We start from the raw sequence: 24,550 nt of genomic DNA on the forward strand, positions 1-24,550 counted from the left end.
TCGGCCTCCCAAAGTGCTGGGATTACAGGCTTGAGCCAACGCGCCCGGCCCATGCTTTCTAATAGGGTGCAAAAAAAAAAAAGACGGGAGATGGAAACTGTGTTACATTTAAAAAGGCCGACCTATGAAAACCAAGTGGGTATATAATGCTTGAATGAGGTTCCTGGATTTTAAAAAATAGATGTATATTTGTCAGTAAACTAGAAGGAACTCAAATGCTAATCAGTTGAGGATTGGTTGAGTAAAATTTGGTACAGCCAAACAACAGAATTCCATTCAGCCATTAAAAAGAATGAAAAGGGGAAAAAAAACATAAAGGGCATTGTAGGGGTAGTTGGGTAGATTTGAATATGGAGTATTATGAGGAGTTTTTTCCCACAGTAACAGATTCTTCAAATCCAACTAAGTGTCCAACAGTTCAATTTGATTCTGGACACTGTCTACCTGGAGTTAGTGTCATATTCCACCAGTTAAGAGAAATCAGTTCCACAAGACTGCTCCCACTGCGGGCATGCCAATCGCAAGTCCTGAGTCACTTTTTTTTTTTTTTTTTTTGAGATGGAGTTTCGCTCTTGTCATCCAGGCTGGAGTGCAATGGTACGATCTTGGCTCACTGCAACCTCTGTCTCCCGAGTTCAAGCAATTCTCGTGCCTTGGCCTCCCAAGTAGCTGGGATTATAGGCGCCTGCCACCACTCCCGGCTCATTTTTGTATTTTTTATTAGATACAGGGTTTCACCATGTTGGCCAGGCTGGTCCTAAACTCCTGACCTCAGGTAATTCATCCACCTTGGCCTCCATGAGCCACTGTGCCCAGCCTCTGAGTCACTCTTACTTCTGACCAACCAGCTGTAAATTAGAGATTCCTACAGCCCCCTGCTCAGCTTCAGTAATTTGCTAGAGCAGCTCACAGAACTTAGGAAGCCAATTTGCTTACTATAACTGGTTTATTATAAAGGATATAACTGAGGAACAACCAAACGGAAGAGATGCCTAGGGCAAGGTATGGTAGGTGCAGAGGGTGGGGAGATGCATGGGCCTTCTGGACATGCCACCCTCACTCATTGTCTTCTCCAGTCTGGAAGCTCTCTTTAAACCCTGCCAGTTAGGGGGTTTTGTGGCTAAAAACATATGTATGTATGATCAGTTATTTTATCATGTGTATGATTGCATATGTGTGATCAATTATTAAGTAAATCTCCAGCTCCTCTTCTCTCTCTGAAGGTTGGAAAGTGAGGCTGAAAGTTCTAGACCTCTAACCAAGGCATGGTTTTTCTGGCAACCAGCCCCTATCCTGAAGCTATCTAGGGGTCTGCCAGGAGTCTCTGGTTGCGAATGCTAAGGGATTTAAGTGTTCTCTGTCAAGAATCTGAAAGAAAGATCAAATAGTAGGCTGGTTGTGGTGGCTCATGCTTGTAATCGCAGCACTTTGGGAGGCCGAGGCAGGCAGATCACTTGAGGTCAGGAGTTCCAGACTGGCCAACATGGTGAAACACTGACTCCACTAAAAAGAAGTAACAAAAATTAGCTGGGCATGGTGGCGAGCACCTGTAATCACAGCTACTCAGGAGGCTGAGGCAGGAGAATTTCTTGAACCTCAGAGGTGGAGGCTGCAGTGAGCTGAGATCACTGCAACTCCTGCCTGGGCAATAGAGCAAGACTCTTATATCAAAAAAAAGAAGAAGGGCCAGGCGCGGTGGCTCAAGCCTGTAATCCCAGCACTTTGGGAGGCCGAGACGGGCGGATCACGAGTTCGGGAGATCGAGACCATCCTGGCTAACATGGTGAAACCCCGTCTCTACTAAAAAATACAAAAAACTAGCCGGGCGAGGTGGCGGGCGCCTGTAGTCCCAGCTACTTGGGAGGCTGAGGCAGGAGAATGGCGTAAACCCGGGAGGCGGAGCTTGCAGTGAGCTGAGATCCGGCCACTGCACTCCAGCCTGGGTGACAGAGCAAGACTCCGTCTCAAAAAAAAAAAAAAAAAAAAAGGAGAAGGAGGGGCAGGGGGAGGAATCAAATAGAACAAAAGATGCTGCTATCAGTCCTATCACTTAGAAAATTACAAGTTTTAGGAGCACTCTGCTAGAAACTGGGGACAGAGGTCAAATGTAATATTTCATATTATGCCACAATTATGGAGTAGATGATAATCACTATTAAATTTCTTGGGTATAGTAATGGTTTTGGATTTAAGTAGCAGAATACTTATTCTTTAGGAGTATAAGCTGAAGTATTAATAATTAGGGGTGAAGTGTCACAGTGTCTTTAACTTTCAGTTTGTTCCAGAAGATGGTGTGTATAGAGAGGGATAAATACGGCAAAACATCTTTGTAGATTTGAAAATTTCGAAACAAAAGTTCAAGCAGGGGAATTGCACATTTATTCTTTCAGACAACCTTTAGGATCATTTTGTCAAGTTCCCTCAGAAGTCTCACTGGTATTTTTTTTTTTTTTTTTTTTTTTGAGACGGAGTCTCGCTCTGTCACCCGGGCTGGAGTGCAGTGGCCAGATCTCAGCTCACTGCAAGCTCCGCCTCCCGGGTTTACACCATTCTCCTGCCTCAGCCTCCCTAGTAGCTGGGACTACAGGCACCAGCCACCTCGCCCGGCTAGCTTTTTGTATTTTTTAGTAGAGACGGGGTTTCACCGTGTTAGCCAGGATGGTCTCAAACTCCTGACCTCGTGATCCGCCCGTCTCGGCCTCCCAAAGTGCTGGGATTACAGGCTTGAGCCACCGCGCCCGGCCTCTCACTGGTATTTTTGAAGGTTGCAATTAAGTTATTATAGGTTACTCTAGAGAATATTGGGCACATTTGCAATTTTGAGTCTTGTCCAAGAACAAGGTATCTCTCCCTTTATTCAGGTTGGCATTATGCCTCTGAAAGTTGGAGTTTTGTTTTTATAGATCCTATACTCTTATGGTTATGTAGTTAGAATGTTTCTTGTTGCTTTTGAGAATGTGATTTTTACTGTATTTTTTTCTACTTGTTTTTGTTTGTCATAATATCAATATCAACAACTTTAGTATTTATTGGTATTTCAGTTGGTTCTTTTGGACTTTCTAGGTGTATAATGTTTCAAATGATGATAAATGTGCTCTTTTTTACTTGCAAATCTCTCATATTGTCCTCTTGTCTACTTACATTGACTAGAATTTCCTTTTTTTTTTTTCGAGATGGAGTTTTGCTCTTGTTGCCCAGGCTGGAGCGCAAAATGGCGCAATCTCCACTCACCGCAACCTCTGCCTTCCGCGTTCGAGTGATTCTCCTGTCTCAGCCTTTCAAGTAGCTGGCATTACAGGAGTGTGCCACCACACCTGCTAATTTTGTATTTTTAGTAGAGACAGGGTTTCTCCATGTTGGTCAGGCTGGTCTCGAACTCCCAACCTCAGGTGATCCACCTGCCTCAACCTCCCAAAGTGCTGGGATTATGGGCGTGAGCCACCACGCCCAGCTTGTGTTGACTAGAATTTCTGAAACAGCATTAAACAGTAGTGATGCTAACAACTACTTTTGACTTGTTTCTTCTTCAGTGGAATTAATGTTATAGGAGTGTTTCACCATTAAACATACTGCTGATTGTTGATTTGAAAGGTATCTGAGAATATGCGTGTTATATAAAGAAATGAATGTTGAATTTCTTTTTTCTAATTTTTTTTTTTAAATATATTTTGTTTCTGTAGTAGATATGAATGTTGAATTTCACCGTGGGCTTTTGGTTTCTATCATGGGGTTTTTTTTTTTTTTCTATCATGGGATTTTTATAGGATTTTTCCTTCACGTCAATAAACTATATTAGATTTCCTAATATTGAATAGTGTCTCTTTTAAAATGAGATTGGCTTATGGGGTTTTAAATTTGCTTTATATCATCTCTCCCAGGCTTTGATTTCGATTTTACTTTGTTTCGAAAAAGTTAAGCTTTTCATCTTTTGCTGTGCTGTAGAACAGTTGATATGGCGTTACACTTTAATGTTACTTGAAGATTAGAAGTAATTCATCTATATCTGAAGATTTAATAGCAGCACTCTTTTGGATAGTTAGCAGCATTTTAGTTTCTTTATTGGGCCTGTTTTTTATTCTGCATAGTATCTTATAATTCTTTTTTCTAAATTTTGGTATTCTTCCTTTTATCTTCCTAAGTGATTAATTTATCTTTAGCTTTATTCATTAATGAAAATATTTATGACTATATGAAGTGATTGGGACGAATAAGTGGTATTTAACACTTTTTGCATTGTCAGACCTGGCAGCTCTAACATCTGGCCTCATTTCCTGACATCCTGGCTCTTTGATTCTCTGATCTGCACTAATATCCTTGTCATAACTACATGAGCCAGTAAATACATTCTCTTTTGAGTTTTTGCTTGTACTATCTGCAGGAAACCTTAAACTGGGTGTTTATGGACATGTCATGGAAAAAGCTTCATGTGACTAAATAATTAAGTTGTTTTGGCCTTGTATTTCTTATTTTTTTGCTATTTCCTTTGTTTTATATCTTTTATTAGGTTGCTGCCCCTCTCACCAAAGAAGCTTGAAAGATGTAAAATTTTGTTAGTTCTACCGGTGAATACCTGTTCAAGTATGCTTAAACCGTTGGCTGGGCGCAGTGGCTCACGCCTGTAATCCCAGCACTTTGGGAGGCCAAGGCAGACAAATCACAAGGTTAAGAGTTCGAGACAAGCCTGGCCAACATGGTGAAACCCCGTCTCTACTAAAACTACAAAAAATTAGCTGGGCGTAGAGGCAGGTGCCTATAATCCCAGCTACTCGGGAGGCTGAGGCAGGAGAATCTCTTGAACCCAGGAGGCGGAGATTGCAGTGAGCGGAGATCGTGCCACTGCACTCCAGCCTGGGTGACAGAGTGAGACTCTGTCTCAAAAAAAAAAAAAAGTATGCCTAAACCCTTATTTCCTCTCTGTCTGCTTCAGAAAAGTCTACCTGTTGATTCCCACTATGAAGTATGAGGATATGTATTTTCTTTCACCAGTCCAAATCCTTCTTGTTGATTTTTATTGATTCCCCACTACCTTCCTCCAGTTGAAATTATTTTTACCCCGGGCAACATAGTGAGACCCTGTCTCAACAAAAATACAAAAATTAGCCAAGCATGGTGGCATGCCCCTATGTTCCCACCTACTCAGGAGGCTGAGGCAGGAGGATTGCTTGAGCCCAGGAGGTTGAGGCTGCAGTGAGCAGAGGTTGTGTCTTTGCACTACAACCTGGGGGACAGAGCGAGACTCTGCCTCTTAAAAAATAAAATAACAAATTATTTTTATATCACAGGCATAAGAAAAGTTCATGGTATGTTAGTAAATAAAGCAAGGTGCCGTACAGTGTGCATAATCTACCATTTTTTAAAGGAAGAAAAATAAGAATATATCAATATTTGCTTGTGTATGAAAAGAAACTGGAAAAATACACAGAAAATTAATGAAAGTGAGTACCTGTTGATAGGGGTGGGAACAAGTCTTCTCATCCTGTACCTTTTTCCACTGATTTTTGAGTCATGAGAACATTACCTATTCCAAAGGAAGAACATTTTTAGATGGTACTTAAAAAAATTGCCATTACGTAACTTTGTTTCCTAATACTGATAACATTTAAAACCATAATTAACACTGTTTGCATTGTCGTACCTGGCAGCTCTAACATCTGGCCTCATTTCCTTTTATTTTAAAACCATAATTATAGTGATTTAGGTTTAATTTTGTAAGGAATTAAGATTCAGTGCCCAATGCCGCTCTTCCTCCTAGTTCTCGTTCGTTAATTCTTTGACTTATATCTCTGGGATATGTATTCAAATAGATATTTCAGGATAAAATGTAATTGTATTTCTTTTGCTAGGTATAGAATTCTTATATTATTCCTTAAAAATGGTAGACCATGCTCAGTTGTCTCCATTTTGTAATGTAAGGTGTCTAAAGCTGGTCTTCTTTCTTTTTTCTTTGTGAGCGATATGATTCTACTGCCTGGATACTAGGAGGCTTTTTTTTTTCCGTTTTTATCTCCAAAAATAAATAGCTTTATTAATTGATATCTTGGTGTTGCTCCACTTACATACGTTTTCCTGGTATGTAGTGAATAATTTTGATCTGTGTATTTGGGTGTTCCTTCATTTGTGAAAGTGTATTTTGTAAATCTGTCTTTGAATAATTTTGTTTTGAGTAGTAGTATTATTAAATACTGAGCACCTAACTCTACCAGGCACTACGCAAGTCTCTGGGGAATATAGTGGTAAGTAAAGCAGTCATGGTCCCTATCTCTCTGCGTTCACACACATCAGTCAGACCTAGGTTATATATAAGTGTCCTTAGTTCATACTAATAATGGCTCATCATATTGTGTAGCAACTGCATTTCCATGTGTCATTCCGAGCCAAGATGTGAGCTTCTTGAAACTCAGGCACTATGTTCTTCTTGAAACTCAGGCACAACAGTATATAATGCTGTTGGATTCCCTGACATATGGGTAAGATCTCAGTAAATTTGAGTAAATCGCCCAATGTTACTGAAATGCTGCTCCTGTTTCTTAATCTTCTTCCTAAATTTTCCTCTTGGCGTACCTAGTGTGATCTGTTCTTAACCTTTGCTCTTTTCCTCACCCCTTGCTTGTAATTAATTGTTCTGTGGGCTACTCTTTGCCTTCTGTAGTATCAACCCCTGCAACATTTTTCTACTTGATGCTCACTTTTCCGAACTACCATATCTTCTATGTATATAATACATGTCTCCTTTTTAAACCATTGACTCTGCAATTCCAGCGCAACTATTTCTGAAAACAAGGAACAGTATTGAAAGATGATGTTTGATTTTATTCCATCTGTGTACTTGGTGATTTTATTCCTTTCACCTAGTGGCCAAATCAGAATCTACACCATGGCATAGACTTTTCCTGTCTGTAGCCAAAGCTTAACATGTGTTGATATTACCTGATTAATCTTAATATTGTTCCCCTGTCTTACTTTTAAGGATCTGAATGTTTGTATTTTCAGATTAAATTTAGAAACTAGTCCTGCTTTGTGTCATTTTTTTCTTTAACCATGTATAAAAGCAACATGCTAATGTTTACACTAACTGTAGATTTTAGTCTTATCATTATAGAGCTGTGTATTTATTGGCATAACATTAATTCTGTGGACGAAAACTATGTATAAGAATAGTATCAATAGTATTGACTGATTCTTGAACTCCTGGTTTCAAGTGATCCTCCAGCCTCTGTCTCCCAAAGCACTGGTATTACAGGTGTGCCCAGCCAGTATTGACTGATTCTAAAAGATTACTAAATTCCACTAAATTATAAGTAGTGTTTGTTGAGTAATAAATTTTTCTTAGATCTTATTTATTCAGTCAGCAGCAGTTAGTTTCCAAAGAGGCATCATCAGCAGGGGTTCTTAACTCTTTACAGAGTTGGGGTTACTGGCAAACTCATTTTTCTCATCAGTTTGGGAGTCAGAGAGACTTATGCAAATTCATTCCAGTCTGTTCTTTATTGTAACTACAGCTTAATTTTCTTATCTTCAATATATTTTGTATTCATAGTTTATGCTTGCCATCACGAAAATATTTACTAACTAGACTAATGAACCACATTGCCTTTTTTTTCTTTAAAGACCATACCTTTAGAATATTGTCTATTTTGAGTTTCAAAATAAAAGTATCATCACATGGTAGCCTGTTTTCTATAAAATAATACAATTCAATAAAAAAAGTCTGTTGAAAACCTGTTAATCTTGCTAATGAGCTTCAGTTCGAGTTAGTATTTGCTGATATGTATCCTGTAGTGTTCAATCTCAGGATTTAATTTGAAGGGAATTAATACTAGATTACCTCTTTATAAAGGTAGAAATCATAATGCTGTTTTTTTTTTTTTTGACCTTTTTGTTTTTAAACCCTTCAAATTGCATATATACAAACATTTTTTTTTTTTTGAGACGGAGTCTCGCTCTATCGCCCGTGCTGGAGTGCAGTGGCTGGATCTCAGCTCACTGCAAGCTCCGCCTCCCGGGTTCACGCCATTCTCCTGCCTCAGCCTCCAGACTAGCTGGGACTACAGGCGCCCGCCACCTCGCCCGGCTAGATTTTTGTATTTTTTAGTAGAGACGGGGTTTCACCGTGTTAGCCAGGATGGTCTCAATCTCCTGACCTCGTGATCCGCCCGTCTCGGCCTCCCAAAGTGCTGGGATTACAGGCTTGAGCCACCGCGCCCGGCCACAAACATTTTAACTTAAGAAAGTAGACTCAACTAATGTCTGAATATCCATAGTTCAGCCTTTGTCGTGCCTTGCAAACCTGATTGGGTTAATGTGTGTTTTCAGGATTTTAAAATTATTTTTCTGGTCTGCCAATGTTTAACCTTGCACCATGTTATTGAAGTGAAAACAATTCAGTTTTGTTGTATTTATTGAAGTGAAAACAATTCAGTTTTGTTGTATTTTTCCTCTTGTATGCCATAGAGGAGATAAAAACCTCTGCTCTATCCCTTATGCCATGAGGTTCAGAGGGCAAAAGACTTTTTTTTTTGCACCAAGCTAGACGAGGGTAAGATATTAGAGGTGAGATTTGTTTTTTCTTTCTTTCTTTTTTTTTTTTTTTTTTTGAGGTGGGAATCTTGCTCTGTCGCCCAGGCTGGAGTGCAGTGGCGCAATCTTGGCTCACTGCAACCTCCACCTCCCAGGTTCGAGCGATTCTCTTGCCTCAGCCTCCCGAGTAGCTGGTATTACAGGCGCCTGCTACCACTCCTAGCTAATTTTTGTATTTTTAGTAGAGATGGGGTTTCACCATGTTGGCCAGGCTGGTCTTGACCTCCTGACCTCATGTGATCTGCCTGCCTCGGCCTCCGAAAGTGATGGGATTATGGGCGTGAGCCACCATGCCCAGCCAAGATTTTTTTTTTTTTAAAACCACTCTAGTTAGCTGTCCGTGTCTGAATATTGGATAGGAATGTAATCACATTTTAACTGTTTTCAAGTGTATTATACTACTGGAGGGTACACAATTTCCAATCATCTGTTAAGGAGAAACTAAAGAACATTTGAAACTTTGACCAGCTTTCATTTTGAGGCATTACAAGTTTTTGAAAAAAAACAAAACAAAACAAAAAACACCTGATGTTGAAGTTACCGTGGTCCTAAGAAAAGCCCTACGTTTTGATTATTTGGATTATGTCTTCCGTCCTGAAAAGTAGCCATCTTACAGGGATTGCAAAGATCTAAGTCTTTCTGGTATGCAAAGCTGGATGATTTTGAACTTGACACCAGCTAAGCCATTTCCCAGGGATTTATGAGGACTGATGAAAATCTAATTATTATACTGGTAAAATGTTGCTATATAAGTACGGTGATAGTTACTATTACTGATATTACAGGTATTTTTTTAAAATTCTGAAATGACTTTAGATACATTGCTCCCTGCTTGCAAATCTTGAGTCCTCCTTTCTGCTTGCTTTCTGTCTTTTTGTTCATTCCCTTAGGTTTTAAGAATAGCTACAAAGTTTTGAAAATGCTTTATAGTTATAGTTTGGCTCTTTTAAAGCTATAGGCTAAGCATATTGACACAGGAAGGTCTTCTCACATGATCCCGCTTTACCCATTAACGATGTCTATAATGCAGTATCATTGTTTCCTCCTCAAAGGAAGTGACTGATATGGCCAGGAATAAATTACAATCTTAGTGATACAGAATCATTTTGTATCTGTTCTGAACATGATTTATGCTTGGTCCACAGTTAATTTTTATTTATTCTGTAAGTCCTTTTGAATAAATAAAAATGTTTATAATGGAAAAGATCTTGTAGAATACAGGGAAAAGGAACTCAAGAGAGTTATTAATTGCAAATCAGAACTACATTTCTTATTGATATGCTTTCAACAGGTCCATAAAGTCACAACTGTTTTTATAGTAATAGATTATGATTCACCTTTTGTGCTCTCATTCTCTTGTGAATATACAGTCAAGTTTTCCAGAGATTATATTTTAATATGTGATGATATCACTGCCCTGACAGCTAATGGAACGTGTGCTTGTGTATTCTTGTGTTTTAAACATTTCTGAGTTTTAACATTTAATATGGTATATAGCAATAGATATGAACCACATAAACAAAAGCTCAATAATGAGTTTAGAAGAACCCTGAGACCAAAGTTTGAGAACCATTTTTCTCTGGCATAGTTAAATTGAAGTTGCAGACTTTTCCTTGTAATTTCGTGTTTGTCGTAGGGAACCATAACCTCTTCTCTTTCTGCTCTCTCGGGGAATAGAATGGGAGGTATTGTTTTAAGTCTTGCTCTGTCACCTAGGCTAGAGTGCAATGGCACAATCAAAGCTCACTGCATGGTCGTAGCTCATCGCAGCCTTGAAATCCTGGGCTCAAGTGAACCTTCTGCCTCTCAGCCTCCTCAGTAGCTGGGACTACAGGCATGTGCCACCATCCCCAGCTAATTTTTTAAATTTTTTGTAGAGATGGGTTCTTCTGCATTACCCAGACTGGTCTCAAACTCCTGACCTCAGGCAACCCTCCCTGCCTCAGCCTCCCAAAGTGCTGGGATTATAGGTGTGAGCCACCATGCCTAGCTTAAAATGTGAATTTTAAGTGTGATTGGTGCAATTCAGGAAAGTGGCTCTTAACAGTTCTTTTTTTTTTTTTTTTTTTTGAGACGGAGTCTCGCGCTGTCACCCAGGCTGGAGTGCTGTGGCCGGATCTCAGCTCACTGCAAGCTCCGCCTCCCGGGTTCACGCCATTCTCCTGCCTCAGCCTCCCGAGTAGCTGGGACTACAGGCGCCGCCACCTCGCCCGGCTAGTTTTTTGTAGTTTTTAGTAGAGACGGGGTTTCACCGTGTTAGTCAGGATGGTCTCGATCTCCTGACCTCGTGATCCGCCCGTCTCGGCCTCCCAAAGTGCTAGGATTACAGGCTTGAGCCACCGCGCCCGGCCTAACAGTTCTTGCTTAAAGGAAGAAAGCTGAAAATAAAGAGACAGAGACTTTTCTTTTTAACAATACTGGCCAGAATTACTATCTTTTGATGTACTCTCATCACTGGAAGGGCCCAAGCATAAATCAAACAACTATTGAGAGTATTTTTTTTTTTTTTTTTTTTGAGGCGGAGTCTCGCTCTGTCGCCCGGACTGGAGTGCAGTGGCCAGATCTCAGCTCACTGCAAGCTCCGCCTCCCGGGTTTCCGCCATTCTCCTGCCTCAGCCTCCCGAGTAGCTGGGACTACAGGCGCCCGCCACCTCGCCCGGCTAGTTTTTGTATTTTTAGTAGAGACGGGGTTTCACCGTATTAGCCAGGATGGTCTCGATCTCCCGACCTTGTGATCCGCCCGTCTCGGCCTCCCAAAGTGCTGGGATTACAGGCTTGAGCCACCGCGCCCGGCCTATTGAGAGTATTTTTAAAGAAGATTATAGTTCAGATAGGGGACTATACTACTACAAGAAATCTAATAATACAAAATTCCTTTAAAACACACTTAAAATCCTATAATTTTGGGGCTGGAACCACTTTGGCTGCATGTAAATTTTAACAATAACAAATAAAGTGGTGTTCTTGTTCACAGGTATCACCCAGTTAAATGCTTTCCCATTACATCTTTCAACAAATTAAAATGAATTATAAAAATAGACTTTCTAATTTGTTAGCCCTGTTTCTTTTTCCCATTAAAATGATATATTTAACTTGCTTACTACTTTTTTCCCTATGTATTTTATTTCAGTTGGTCGCATTATGTTTCAGCTCTTCTCAGACATATGTCCAAAAACATGCAAAAACTTCCTTTGCTTGTGCTCAGGTAAGTGAATTATTATTTCCGATGAGAAGCTGTGTCTTACAGTTTTACCTTGCTGAACAGAATAGATATTTTCCTGGAAGAATAATGGACTTGTGAAATTAGTTTTGTGAATTAAAAAAAAAAAAAAGAGTTACTTATACTGACTTTTATATGAAATCAGGGAAGCATTTCTTAATGGGAAGATATTAGAAAGGAATGATCTCAAAAATGAAAAAGAGAGTAAGAATCTACATTATGTAATGAAATCTTCTCTATACATTTTAGTTTATAAAATAGCACACATTCAAAACTGATTTGATGGAATTTTATGAATTTCACTACTTTGAAAAAATTTAGTATTCCAAATTTTACAATAAATTTTAAATAAATAGAAAAAATGGGGAGGGAAACATCTATACTGTTACTTTAAAATTAGAACACACTGGCCGGGCGTGGTGGCTCAAGCCTGTAATCCCAGCACTTTGGGAGGCCAAGGCAGGTGGATCACCTGAGGTCAAGAGTTCAAGACCAGCCTGGCCAACATGGTGAAACCCTGTCTGTACTAAAAATACAAAAATTAGCCGGGCGTGGTGGCAGGCGCCTGTAATCCTAGCTACTCGGGAGGCTGAGGCAAGAGAATCACTTGAACCCGGGAGGCAGAGCCTGCAGTGAGTCAATATCGCGCCCTTGCACTCCAGCCTGGGGGACAAGAGCCAGACTTCGTCTCAAAAAAAAAATTTAGAACACACTGAAATTTTAAATTCTTACTTGGATACACATATGCAATTTTTGCCCTAACTCCTTAATTTTGTTGTTTATTTATTTTGAGACGGAGTCTGACTCTATCTCAAAAACAGACTGGAGTGCGGTGGTGTGATCTCAGCTTACTACAACCTCCACCTCCCAGATTCAAGTGATTCTCCTGCCTCAGCCTCCTGAGTAACTGGGACTACAGGCCTGTGCCACCACACCCGGCTAATTTTTGGTTTTTTTGTTTTAGAGGCAGGATTTCACCCTGTTGGCCAAGCTGGTTTCAAACTCCTGACCTCAAGTGATCTGCCTACCTCGGCCTCCCAAAGTGTTGGGATTACAGGCGTGAGCCACTGTGCCTGACCTCATTCTTTAACTAGAGTGACAAGTGTGTCAATTAATATTATGTCCTATAGCATGTAGAGTCTGTACCACACAATTTTACATTTACATGCTGCTTTGTATTATTTATTTTGGTTTGCATGCATGTGTGTATGTTAAATTATCATGTCATCTACTTCTTATATCTCTTCCAGTGCCCAGCAAGATTTGACACAGGATTAATTGGTTGGTTCTTTCTATGGAAGAATGTATGTATAATTAAACTTCATTTCTTTTTTTTTTCCAGGAGAGAAAGGCCTTGGGAAAACAACTGGGAAGAAGTTATGTTATAAAGGTTCTACGTTCCATCGTGTGGTTAAAAACTTTATGATTCAGGGTGGGGACTTCAGTGAAGGTAGAGCTAAAAGTTGTGTTCCTAATAACTCCATCTATCAGTTTCTAAAGTATTTCATTATTACTTTTAGTTGTAAATATTGTGTCAATTACAGTGTGATATAAAATGTGGTCAGTGAGTACTTGTTGGATGAGTGAATATTATAGATCCAGAATGTGTGAAAAAGCAAAGTACCACGTAAGACATTTTATCTTGTTTTTATGCAGTTTATTAATATTATAGTTACTTAGTGAATTCCTTTACAATGAATGCCAAAGTACTGTCTTATTGCTTTTGTTCTAGAATGTTTTTGATGTTGTTACTGTTTGAAATAAGTGGATTGTGAAGATGGCTTTTTTTATGGTATTTATTGTAATGGGATTTGACATATATTTTAAAGATGAAGTTAATTGAGGACTCTGAGAATTTTGATTATTGCAGCAATTATAACATTCCAAGGTTTCCTTCAGCAGATTGAAGCTATCAAAACTGATTTATGTGTTAGTATATTTTTAACGTTCGTTATGGCTTAATGGAACTCATTATTTGCAGGTAATGGAAAAGGTGGAGAATCAATTTATGGTGGATATTTTAAAGGTAAGGCTTATTTTACGGTCTTTTGTTTCAGTTCTGATATTAAAGCAAGTTTGATCATATACTTTTAATGAGAAGAGGTTTACTTATAGTTCACTTTTTGCATGAAACTAATGCTGCATGAAAATACTTTATTTGCATGAATTTGGGGATAAATTATATTGTAATATATAATTTTTAATTGACAAGATTAATTAAGGCTAACTTTATGGTTAAACATGACTTTCAGCATGGAGGTTAGGCAACTATATACATGAAAACTCCTATCTTCCTGCCTAAAACTGTCAACATATTCTTTTGTTTATAGAGAATGTGGTCTTTTGCAAAATGAAAAGGTAAGAGAACGAAGCTCAGTAACACAAACTCCAATTCTGTTCCCTTGCACCCTTCCTAATAAATTTATGGACAGTCTGGGTCAGGTTGTGGCTGGATTTCTATATTGATTGAAGACTTGGAAAATTCTGTGTATTATTTCATACATGCTTCTGTATCTTTTTTCATTTCCCAATGGGTTATTAATTTCACATCAGGGAAAAGAGTCTAGTTGTGGGGTTTTTTTTCCCCTAAACCAAGCAATTTCTTTGAATAAAAGTTGAATTTCCTCCTTTTTCAAAGGTTTGTATGTTTTCTTTTGTATATTAGAACTATGACTGTGTTTATTCTTATAATAGTAGCATCTGCATAAATCTAACTATTGCACTTGCCCCAAAAAGCCTTAGAAAAGTCAGTTGCAGAGGTTTGTAATGAAATCTAATATTACTAGGTTTTAACGCTATAATAGCTTCAGTGTTATAATAGTCTTTTATATTTCCTTTGGGGGAAAATGGATTACTACTCTTTTTCAGAAGCCTGTTCCCAAGGTAATCACTTTTTAAAGTTTTCTATGTTTCTGTTTGTTCTGAAGAAGATTTGTTTGTATGAATGTTAAAAGGACATTTGTTTTCAAGGATATTCCTGCTGGAATTAAAATAACTCTAAGTGATCTTTATCACAGATTTTTTTTTCCTTTGAACTAGTAGGAAACAGCTATTTAGCTGGTTCTATTATGTAGCAATTTAAAACTAATGCTTTAGGCCACTTTGTGGTTGTTACCTGTGGCAGATACTTTTGTACCTTAAAATTGTGTTTTGCTATTTAAATTTTTGTTTCACAGGGCTTTCTTGCTTAGATAATTTTGTGATACAATTGAGTATACACATACTTAATTTAGATATGTTCCTGTAACTTACTATAACATAATTTTTTTGGTCTCATAGTCTAGCTTCAATTCAGTTGAATAATAAATTTACTGTATAAAAATTAAACACCTAAAAAGATTATTAAACTTCTTCCATGTATAGTACATTAGGCAAGCTAATTGGAAATTTGGAGGAAGTAAGCTAGAGATTTTTCTAAAATTTTACTAGTTTTCCCTGAAAGTTAATAATTTAAATATCATTTAGCCAAAGTATATTACTACTAAAAGTGACTGTTCTAAGGCTGTTTGTATAAAGTATTAAATATATGTTCTTTTCCTCAAGGCTTTAATTAGTATCTTTTGGCCTTTTTATGCTTTTGTTATTTGATTAGCTTAAAATTTTCTTTTCTGAGTGTTCAGTCAAGTTATCTGTACTGACCAGAAGAGGAATTTCATCTTTTGCTTTCTATTTATTACTTGAACATTACTTTAAAGTGACTTATAATTGGAGACTGACAAATTTGTGTTTTCTTCAAACAGATGAAAACTTTATTCTCAAACATGACAGAGCGTTCCTTTTGTCAATGGCAAATCGAGGGAAACATACCAATGGTTCCCAGTTTTTCATGTGAGTAGGCATAATTCAGAGATGAGCTTTTCTTAAACAGAGAAGCGCTGTTCATAAGAAAGATGGTATAGTTAAACCAAGTTTAATGCTAAAATTCTGTCAGCTTTATTTTTATTATTAATTTCTAATATCATAGAAACTTACAACGTGTAACAACTGCCTCAGCATTCAGCATATATCCTGGATTGGAAGAATGGGACTTAAAAAACTTAAAACTTACACATTGTTTTCAAAATATGCCGTCATCTTCAAAAAAGATGACGGCATATTTAAGCCCCTGTTAAATTTGAGTGCTCACTTACCAAAACTAGATTGGAACATAAACTATTGATGAACATGTAAAAATTGTTCATAGTAGCAGATTCAGTTATTGTACCCCCTCAGCAGGGAAAGCAGTTTGAGTAAACCATTGCATGGTTGTTTTTTTCTCTTACTGTTGCTCTTTGAGGCAATTTTGAGAGAGGTACTGTTATTTTCTGATGTTGTATAGAGATAGGTGACCTGCTGTTGAGCACGCATTTTAGAAAACTCAAATTTTATGAGGTCTCCATGCATAATTGAAATAACCCATTGTTGCTATCATTTCCACCAAGATTTATGAGATTGTCACTCAGGAAACTTAAGAATACTAAATTTGCTTTTGAAAAAGCAAATATATTTACATGTATGTGCATTGCACAACCAAAAACTTACCTTTTTCTTATCTGAAAATTCTAAATAAATCCTTTGGCATACTTTCAGTTATATTCTTATCTAAAGCTGCTTCAAAACCTATTTTTATCATAATTCTGTCATATAAAATGTGAAAGATAACTATCCAGCAGGAGGGTTATTGTTTTTGATTGGAAGTGAATCTCAGTTGTGCTATGTATGTTGGAGAAATATTTCATTAATGATTTATTGAAAACATTTTCTTTGTCATCTTTCTGAATGAATGAGTATGAATGGCGCTTCCCTGTCTTTAAAGGAGTATATTACTGACATATAAAACTCAAATGTTAAATTTTTCTGAAAAATATATTTCTACATGATCTGATAAAGTTCAGATAAGGGGCATTCTATTCCTAAGAATGTCCTAAAAATGGAAAACTGATAAAAGATTATGCTTAGAATTATACAGGTAAAAGACCTACTACAACGGTTGTTCTCTTATCTTGTTTTGATCCCATAGGTTATGTGTTATTACTCTTCTTTAATAGAGTGATTTTTATTCTTAACCTTCTTAAGAGCCAATACAAAGCAGAAAGAAATATTTCAGAAAGACTTTTTAATAGTAACTTAATGTAAAAATTGTTTATCCGTTGGTTGAGGTTTCCCATTTCCATTTTTAAGCTTATCTGAACTGTGAACATGAAAAACATAATGATTCATTGGTCAAGAAGCTACCATTTGAGGGCTCTAAAGTTTCTTTTAGATTTCCTTTTTTATATCAGTACAATTAAAACTTGATTTATCAAGTAGCAGCAGCTTCTTGATATTGTTACATACATTAGCTTGTTCATAAAATGTTAGAGTTAAAACTCATTAAAAATGCTATCGTTAAAAATACACTAATTAAAATTCAGTATACGAAATTCTCCCTTCAAAAACATCTTCTTTTTATTTTATTTAGTACTTGCTTAAGTATTCTCTAGGAATATCTAGTAAAGGCCTTTACTGTTTTCTACATGGCCTAATTTTATATTGGACTACAATTTTTGAGGAGGAATGCCAAATAATTTTAAATCAATAAATTGCAATTACAATTTTTACGCTTATTTTCAAAGTTAATTTACTTTAGATGGTAGTAAAATCACTGTGAACTTCTGATTGAAAGAAAATTTTTTACTTTTAGTTTGAGATTTCCTTCTAGAAAGGGGTTTGCAGTCCCTTTGGAAAGGAGTAAGCAATCTTGGAAGTAATTGACTATTTAATCCTCCTGTATTTTTTCTAAAGATTTTTGTGTCTGTATACTTTCTTTATGCTGGCTAGAAAGATCAGTTCTCAAGAGTTGCAGGATAAAATCAAATTAACTTTCATGTTTCAGAACTAAAACATATCCTTGCATTTATGGGAAGGATAGGTAAAAATGGAGATGGTGGCTGATAAAAGAAAAATCTTTGAAACTATGTTTTTACAAGCCCTATGCCTTTTGGAGTTGAAAGTATTAAAATATGATACGCTGTCTTCAGGTTATGTATATGATCACAGATAATAGCTCTGATGGTCGCAGAGCTTGCTGATGGCTTCCAAAGGATGGCTCCTGCCTTTTACCGTTACCACAGCTCCTCATATGGCTCCTTGAGTGTCAGTTCTGGAATCTGAAAAAGAAAGGATAGTGTAAGAATGATGGTAAAATAAAAACTGTCTTTATAGTTCCTGCTTTATGAGCTCAATAAGGATTTTTAATACATCATTGCAAAATTGTTTTTGTAGTTTTTGTTACGAATCTGTTACTCTGCAATTCCTAAGGAGTAGATTTGGTGCTGTTAGTGTGGGTATTTGCAAAACATCCCTCAAGGATTCTTGTGTTTTGTGCATTAACTACTGTCTTCATTACTTAACACATTTAAAAACTCCCCCTTCCTTAGGCATATGTCATTTTTATTCAACATAATTTTGCTTATATTGCTTTCTTTGGCTGGAACAATTACATACATAATGAAAATCAGCTTTTCTTCTATAAATCTATTTGTAATTTTTACAGTAACTTTATTTCTACTACTGTATTTGTTATAATGATTTTGCTCTCGGGGGTCTATATAGAAGAAAACTTGATTCTTTTTGGAATAGTACTGCTCAAGAAATGTGGAAGAAGTGATATATGGCACTATCCCCTTGAATCACTAAGGAAACAGTGGTTTTATTTTGAACGTTTTTGAAGGAATTCAAAGACTTGGGACTAAAGCTACCAGGTTAATTTGGTATTTATTTTGTCCTTTGTATTCTTATTTATTTTTTAGGTTAAAGAATAGGAAGAAACCACAATAAAAACTAGAATTATAGAGTCATAGAATGGAAAAGGATTTAGAGATTATCTAGTCCAACCTTTTCATTCTGTAGATTATGCTAAATTCTTGAAAAAGCATGTAAAGTCCAAGTTATAGAAATTTTACTTACAATCTGGAAGAAACTGATAGCTAGAAAAAGAATCCTGCACACTTATTCATATTATTAATGCCTTTACTATAAATTTAAGCTTATTTAAGCTCAAAATTTTATTAACCACTCTGCTCTGAATTTATTTTAGTTAAGGATTAGAAGCATCAAGCATTTTGCTGGAAAACAAAATGACATTTGGGGAAACATTCCCCCTTTCGCTGTTAGTGATAGCTTATTAATTCTGACTGTAATTGTCATTGTCTTTATATACATTAATCAAAAAGACAAAGATGTTGTATAAAATAGTCATGAAAAAGATTAAGTAAATAGTTTATAGCTTTGTAGTAAGTAACTTTTGGGATAGGACACTAATATAGCTGTCAGGAAACCTTGATTTTAGTTTCGTATGTACCTTGAGTTAGTTTTTCTTAAACATTGGTATGAAAATATGGATGTAAAAGGAAGAAAGTGTTTTGTAGGGTAGTCCTAAGTTTCTGAATGTGTGGAATGATTTGTGTGCAAACATTGTCTTGCCTAATGGAAATAGTCATAATTGCCTAGTTTTCATTAGTCTGAAAAATGTCTTAAAGAAGTATTGGGCTCATCTTAAATCAAGAGCAACAGAAGTCTCTTCATCAGCAGCTGTTAGAACATGAGTCTGCACAGCCGTAGAGTAGGTCTGCAGAGCCTGCAAGAACAGTTCCTGTCACTGGCCACTGTCAGTGGTCATTAATAATTATAACAATGTAAGAAAACAAGATAATGTAGAAGAGACAAACTTTGAACTTTAAACAAAACATGTTTGCTACATTTTAGCAGTCATAAATAGGGCAATGGGGGGGCGGGGCATAAGGAGTTCTAGAATATGTTTTATGTCATTTAAGAATCTGACTTGCAAGTACCTGAAAGGGAGAGGAGTGCTAATTGTTGCAAAGTAGTGGAGCAAGGAGAGTTGAGGAGTGGTTGGTTTTAAGGGGTTTGTAAAGCTATATTGACATTTTGGGTAATAAAACTAGATTTGGGGTAGAAATGCTTTTTCTACCCACATATTCATAAATTTATGTGAGAGGAAATGCTAGTAAGTGTTAATAACCTGAGAAGTTCTAGCTTTTTCCTTCCTTTCTTTTGGGATAATACCTTCATATGTTGACTTCAGATTTTTTCATGAGCTAAGATGTTTGTGAAACTTAGCCATAAACCAAATTCTCTGAATATCAAGTGTCATCCCTAACATCCAGGCTTAATAACTTAATGTTTATGTAACTTATGTACTAGCAATGTCTAAGAAATTTTTTATCTAGTAATGTTTGGTGTGTATTACCTTAACTTAGTGCTGATTTTTAGAAAGCACTTCTATTGTGGTGCCTTTTGGAACACATGGGTAGAGCATTGTCAAGTGGCTTGGTTAGTTTCCATTACCCTTATACAAGTGTTGTCATTCTGTACAATTTGGTGCCTCTTCCCTGGCAGCATGATAGTTTCAGGAGTTGAAGGGAAAGCATCGCATGTTAAAACCTAAAGTGAACAGAAGTTACCTTTATTTCCCTCTTCCATACTACTTTACAGCTACAGTCACTTATTTTTTTTTTTGCAACATTCATTGAAAACTCCACATTATTTCAAATATTATGTTCTTTTTTGACACTTATTCATGTTGTCAATGCCTTTATGATAAATTTAAGCTTATTTTTAAATATTTCAAGATTTATTACATTCAAAACTCTTATAAAGCATTTTGTTCATGGTATAATAGTATTTTGATCTGAGTAGTAATAGACTTATTTGTTTAAATACAGATAAAAATTGGTCAGTGTGTGTTCTCTGAAAAAAATTCTTCATAATGGGGAAAATCAGAGATTAGACAGGAAAAGAAGATATGGTGGCTAAGATTTGACTGCACTTACGCTTTCATCTCTCTTGTCTTTTTATTCTCTGAGAAGGTCCCTGAAATTGTAGTTGGTTATGCTGCTTTATTATTATGTTCAGTGACTTAACTTCAATGTGCATCTAATGTCACTGAACAGTAACTCCTGAAAGTAGTCTGTTGTGTTATGTCACCAAACAAAGGTTTCAAATGTAGAAGCATGGAAGGTTCTTTAACTGTTTGATGTGAGTTAGTTAAAAGTTCCTTGAAATTTTGTTTTGGATGATCTTAACTCACTTTTTTCTAATGAAATTTTTGCTTTCAACTGGTAGTAACTGCTCCTGGGCATTCAGATTTTTTGTATCTATGTATATATTCAAGATGCACTATTCTCTTTTGAGAAAATATTGTCTTAGCTAATTTCTGGGATTTGTGAAAGGAAATGTAATATGTTAATAGCTATTATTGGCACTCTGTGTTACAATATTAAGCATCTAAATAGATTCCCACTTAGCCACAATGCTTTTCTTAAGCATAATTCATCTCTATGTAAATATCCCATATGAAAGAAAATTTAGAGCCCTCCATTTAAAAAAGCTTTCTTGCTCTGCATAAAACTTGAAAATATTTAATTTCAAAGTTATATTGATATTAAAACATAGATTCAGTCTTGTCTTAAAAGTGTATTACAATTTATTTCTTGCCATTTTTGTGTAAAATTTACAGAAAGAGTGTTACACCGTGCGCTCCAAAGGTAATGTCTCATTACTCTAAGGCTCTCTCTCTTTCTTTGTCTTTATCTCTTTAATTCTGTTGTTATGTGCATTGAAACATTTTAAGAAAAAAAAAACTTTCTGCTTTATCTGTATAGCAGCAGTACATGTAAAACAAGTGCGTTTTATTTTTCATGTTTAATCCTGGGAACTATATTTTAACTTCAGTGGCTCGTTTCCACCAAGTTCCTGTACGTCTTCTGGTGGGGGAGTGGGGTTATAGTTTGTAGTATGGTTTTAGTTCTCATTTCAGTGTGGAATTAGTCATTTCTGTATAAGGGCAAAAGCTTATCTGATAACGGTGTAAAACTATAGATTGGTTTTGGAGTAGCAGTGACACTTATCAATTTCTAGGATTCATAAGGCTTAAATACCTTGCACACATGTTTTTTAAAGTAGATTCAGGGGTCGGGGAAACAGGAAAATCACTGTCTCTAAGTAAAAGAGAAAATGGAAATGCATAAATATTGAAAGGTTTTATAATTTGAAATGTTCTTTGTGGTTTTTTTCTTTTTTAGGTATGTTTTCATAAGCATATATAAATTTTAAACATTTTTCATAGCCTCTGGCCTTAACTTACTGAGCATGTGTCACCATTGCATAGCTCTTTAAACAGCTGCTTTTAAGATCAATGCAATTATTTTTTCCTTTGAAAGTTCTGAAAGATCAAGAGTTAGTGAGATGAACTCTCTGCTTCTTTTAGTAGAATTGAATAGTCTGGACTGTGCATATTAGTTCTCTCTGCCCTTTTGTAACCCTGTTTGGCTAATGTCCTCTGTTCATCCATATATTAGCCAAGTGCCAGTAACCCTGCTTTACATTGGGATTTCTACTCCTGGAATGTAGGTTGAGAACCCCAGAGGGCTTCTTTTTGTTAAATATTTTTAGTATTCTTAATATGTAATTTAATCCAATTAAAGTACAAACTTTTATTTCTGTATCTTGAGTTGCAGATATAAGTAATGGACTTAAATCATTCACATCAGATTTACGCACCATGGGCAGGCTGAGTTGTCCTTGAAAGAGTCATTCCTGTCTTCATTTGTTTTCTGCACTACTACAATAAAGGACCAAGTTTGCCTATTCTTGGCAGTTTTCATTTGAATGAAAAACTAAATTTGAATATCATAAAGATAGCTATTCCATCCTCAAATTGAATCTCAAGTAGTATGTTGCTGCATCGCTACGTTACTCTGGAATGTTTTATTTCACCATTTTCTCCAAAGGTTTGCCATAAGGTGGTTTTTACAGCCTTTCTGTTAGCCAGGATGGCAAATTGAATTGGGCTCTTTATGTTTTAAGTAAAATTTACAGGCTTTCCCCAATACTACAGGATCAGTGAGTTATGGGGGAAAGGATCAAGGAAGGAGAAGGAATGTATCTAATCTGGAAACCATACATTGTTTTTACTTCTACATATTTGGGGCTGACCCCTTACATTGTAGAAAAATTTACTTTTTTAAAAGCACTTTTGGCCGGGTGTGGTGGCTCACGCCTATAATCCCAGCACTTTGAGAGGCCGAGGCAGGCAGATCACCTGAGGTCAGGAGTTTGAGACCAGCCTGGCCAACATGGTGAAATCCCGTTCTATTAAAAATACAGAAATTAGCCGGGCCTCGTGGCGCATGCCTGTAATCCCATCTACTCAGTAGGCTGAGGCAGGAGAATCACTTGAATCTGGGAGGCAGAGGTTGGAGTGAGCTGAGATCGCGCCATCGCACTCCAGCCTGGGCAACAGAGTGAGACTCCATCTCAAAATAAACAAATAAAAATAAAAGCACTCTTTACATCTTTCATATAATAGAATCACTAGCTTCTGTACAAATTTCTTGTCTTTAGTGTACTTTGGTAAAGTTTTATAATTAAAGCACATTTCTATCTTGAAGTTACCATCCAAGGTGGTTTCTGGATGCTAGTTTAATGGTTTAAACACTAGTGGCTCATTAATTCACTAGATAGTTTTTGTTTTGTTTTCTTTTTGATGGCTGTTTTTATTTTTATAATTACATTGGCGTGAATTTCCACTTTTCAGTCTTCTAAGGAATATTTGAGATTTGTGCTTTTAAAACTTAATATTTTCTTTAAAATTCTGGAACTTCTTAAGTTGACGTTTTAATTTTTTTAAATTAAATTCTGTAGTGCTCTTACAGAACTGAATATTCTTAATGTAAGTATAAGCGTTACAAATCCTTGTACAATAAATATTTTTAGCGTTGTTACAAAGGTTAAAAACTGGGTTTTGTTCACTTACATGTCTTAAAATTGCCTTAAAATGAATACAAAAATTTATGTGGGAGCTTCTAGTACAGTTGACTGCTTTAACATGGCCTGACATCTAGTGATATTTTTCTCTTTCAAATTTTCTATCTCTTATATATCTATTTCTCATTCTTATAAATCAAGATGCTTGTGGTATATAATTCTGAGTCTAATTATCTGCTTTTGAATGTTTTCCACTGCAATTCATATAATGTGAAGATCTGTGAAAATGCTATGGGAAAACTAGCTTGGGTTCAAAATATCTTAACCAAATGTACCCCGTAGGCTTCCCAAGAGTGACTGTCTGACAGTTGGTGACTGTAGAAGAAGCCGGTTGGGTGTTTTCTGGGCCATGGAAATTTAAAATGTCTGTAATGTTATCCATCATTACTTTGCTGTCAGAAGGGATGGCAGATTGAAGCTTTTCTCCCTATCGCATTTTCAGAGTTGCTGTGTCAGAGCTTCACCTTGGGTGAAGAAAGATGGGCAGGAATTCTGGAAACAGAACTCCTAAGACCTACCTCTGTCTGCCTGCCTAAAAATGTGGACTGACTCAGTATGAGAAACAACAAATAAGAAAACATTTAAGTGTGTGAGGCAAATGTTAATCACACTTTCTTTCCATAGGGCAAATAAGAGGTGCTTTTCTTATTTAATTATGCTGATAAATTTTGAGTTTTTTTTTTTTTTTTTAAGTGTTTTGTTTTGTTGTTTTGGATTTGAGAGTAACTTTAATTTTTATGTGTATTCATATTGTATATTTATGGCTATAAGTCAAATCAAACTGATTTCATATATATACATATATATAATCTGATAGAGATGATTGTAATTCATTATAATTTTGAGTTTTTTAAATTAGTAAAATGGCTACTATTGCTGTTTTGGGGTTTTTAAGGTTAGATGTATATCATGTTTAACTTTTTCCCCTATCTTTTTATCTTTACT

The 24,550-nt window shown here is 36.4% G+C and overlaps 2 protein-coding genes across 7 annotated transcripts in view; one reads left to right on the forward strand and one right to left on the reverse strand.

Moving 5' to 3' along the window:
• The window catches only part of NKTR (natural killer cell triggering receptor), a 52,112-nt gene that overhangs the window by 8,969 nt on the left and 18,593 nt on the right, over window positions 1-24,550 (forward strand). For 5 of the 6 annotated variants that reach the window (XM_033212185.1, XM_033212186.1, XM_033212184.1 and 2 more), the window contains exons 3-6: window positions 11,708-11,782; window positions 13,140-13,247; window positions 13,779-13,823; window positions 15,538-15,625. In XM_033212185.1, coding sequence (XP_033068076.1) covers window positions 11,708-11,782; window positions 13,140-13,247; window positions 13,779-13,823; window positions 15,538-15,625 — 316 coding nt within the window. Of the gene's footprint in view, window positions 1-11,707; window positions 11,783-13,139; window positions 13,248-13,778; window positions 13,824-14,127; window positions 14,156-15,537; window positions 15,626-24,550 lie in introns of all 6 variants that reach the window. The other variant, XM_033212189.1, reaches the window with a different exon arrangement.
• LOC117083954 (basic proline-rich protein-like) overlaps window positions 15,788-24,550 on the reverse strand; it is a 36,894-nt gene continuing 28,131 nt past the window's right edge. Inside the window, exon 3 of the mRNA XM_033212205.1 lies at window positions 15,788-17,925. Coding sequence (XP_033068096.1) covers window positions 17,913-17,925 — 13 coding nt within the window. The 3' untranslated portion in view covers window positions 15,788-17,912. The remainder of the gene's footprint in view (window positions 17,926-24,550) is intronic.

The sequence above is a fragment of the Trachypithecus francoisi genome, unplaced genomic scaffold (genome assembly GCF_009764315.1).
Source record: "Trachypithecus francoisi isolate TF-2019V2 unplaced genomic scaffold, Tfra_2.0 Lachesis_group0, whole genome shotgun sequence".
In the NCBI taxonomy this organism is placed as follows: Eukaryota; Metazoa; Chordata; class Mammalia; order Primates; family Cercopithecidae; genus Trachypithecus; species Trachypithecus francoisi.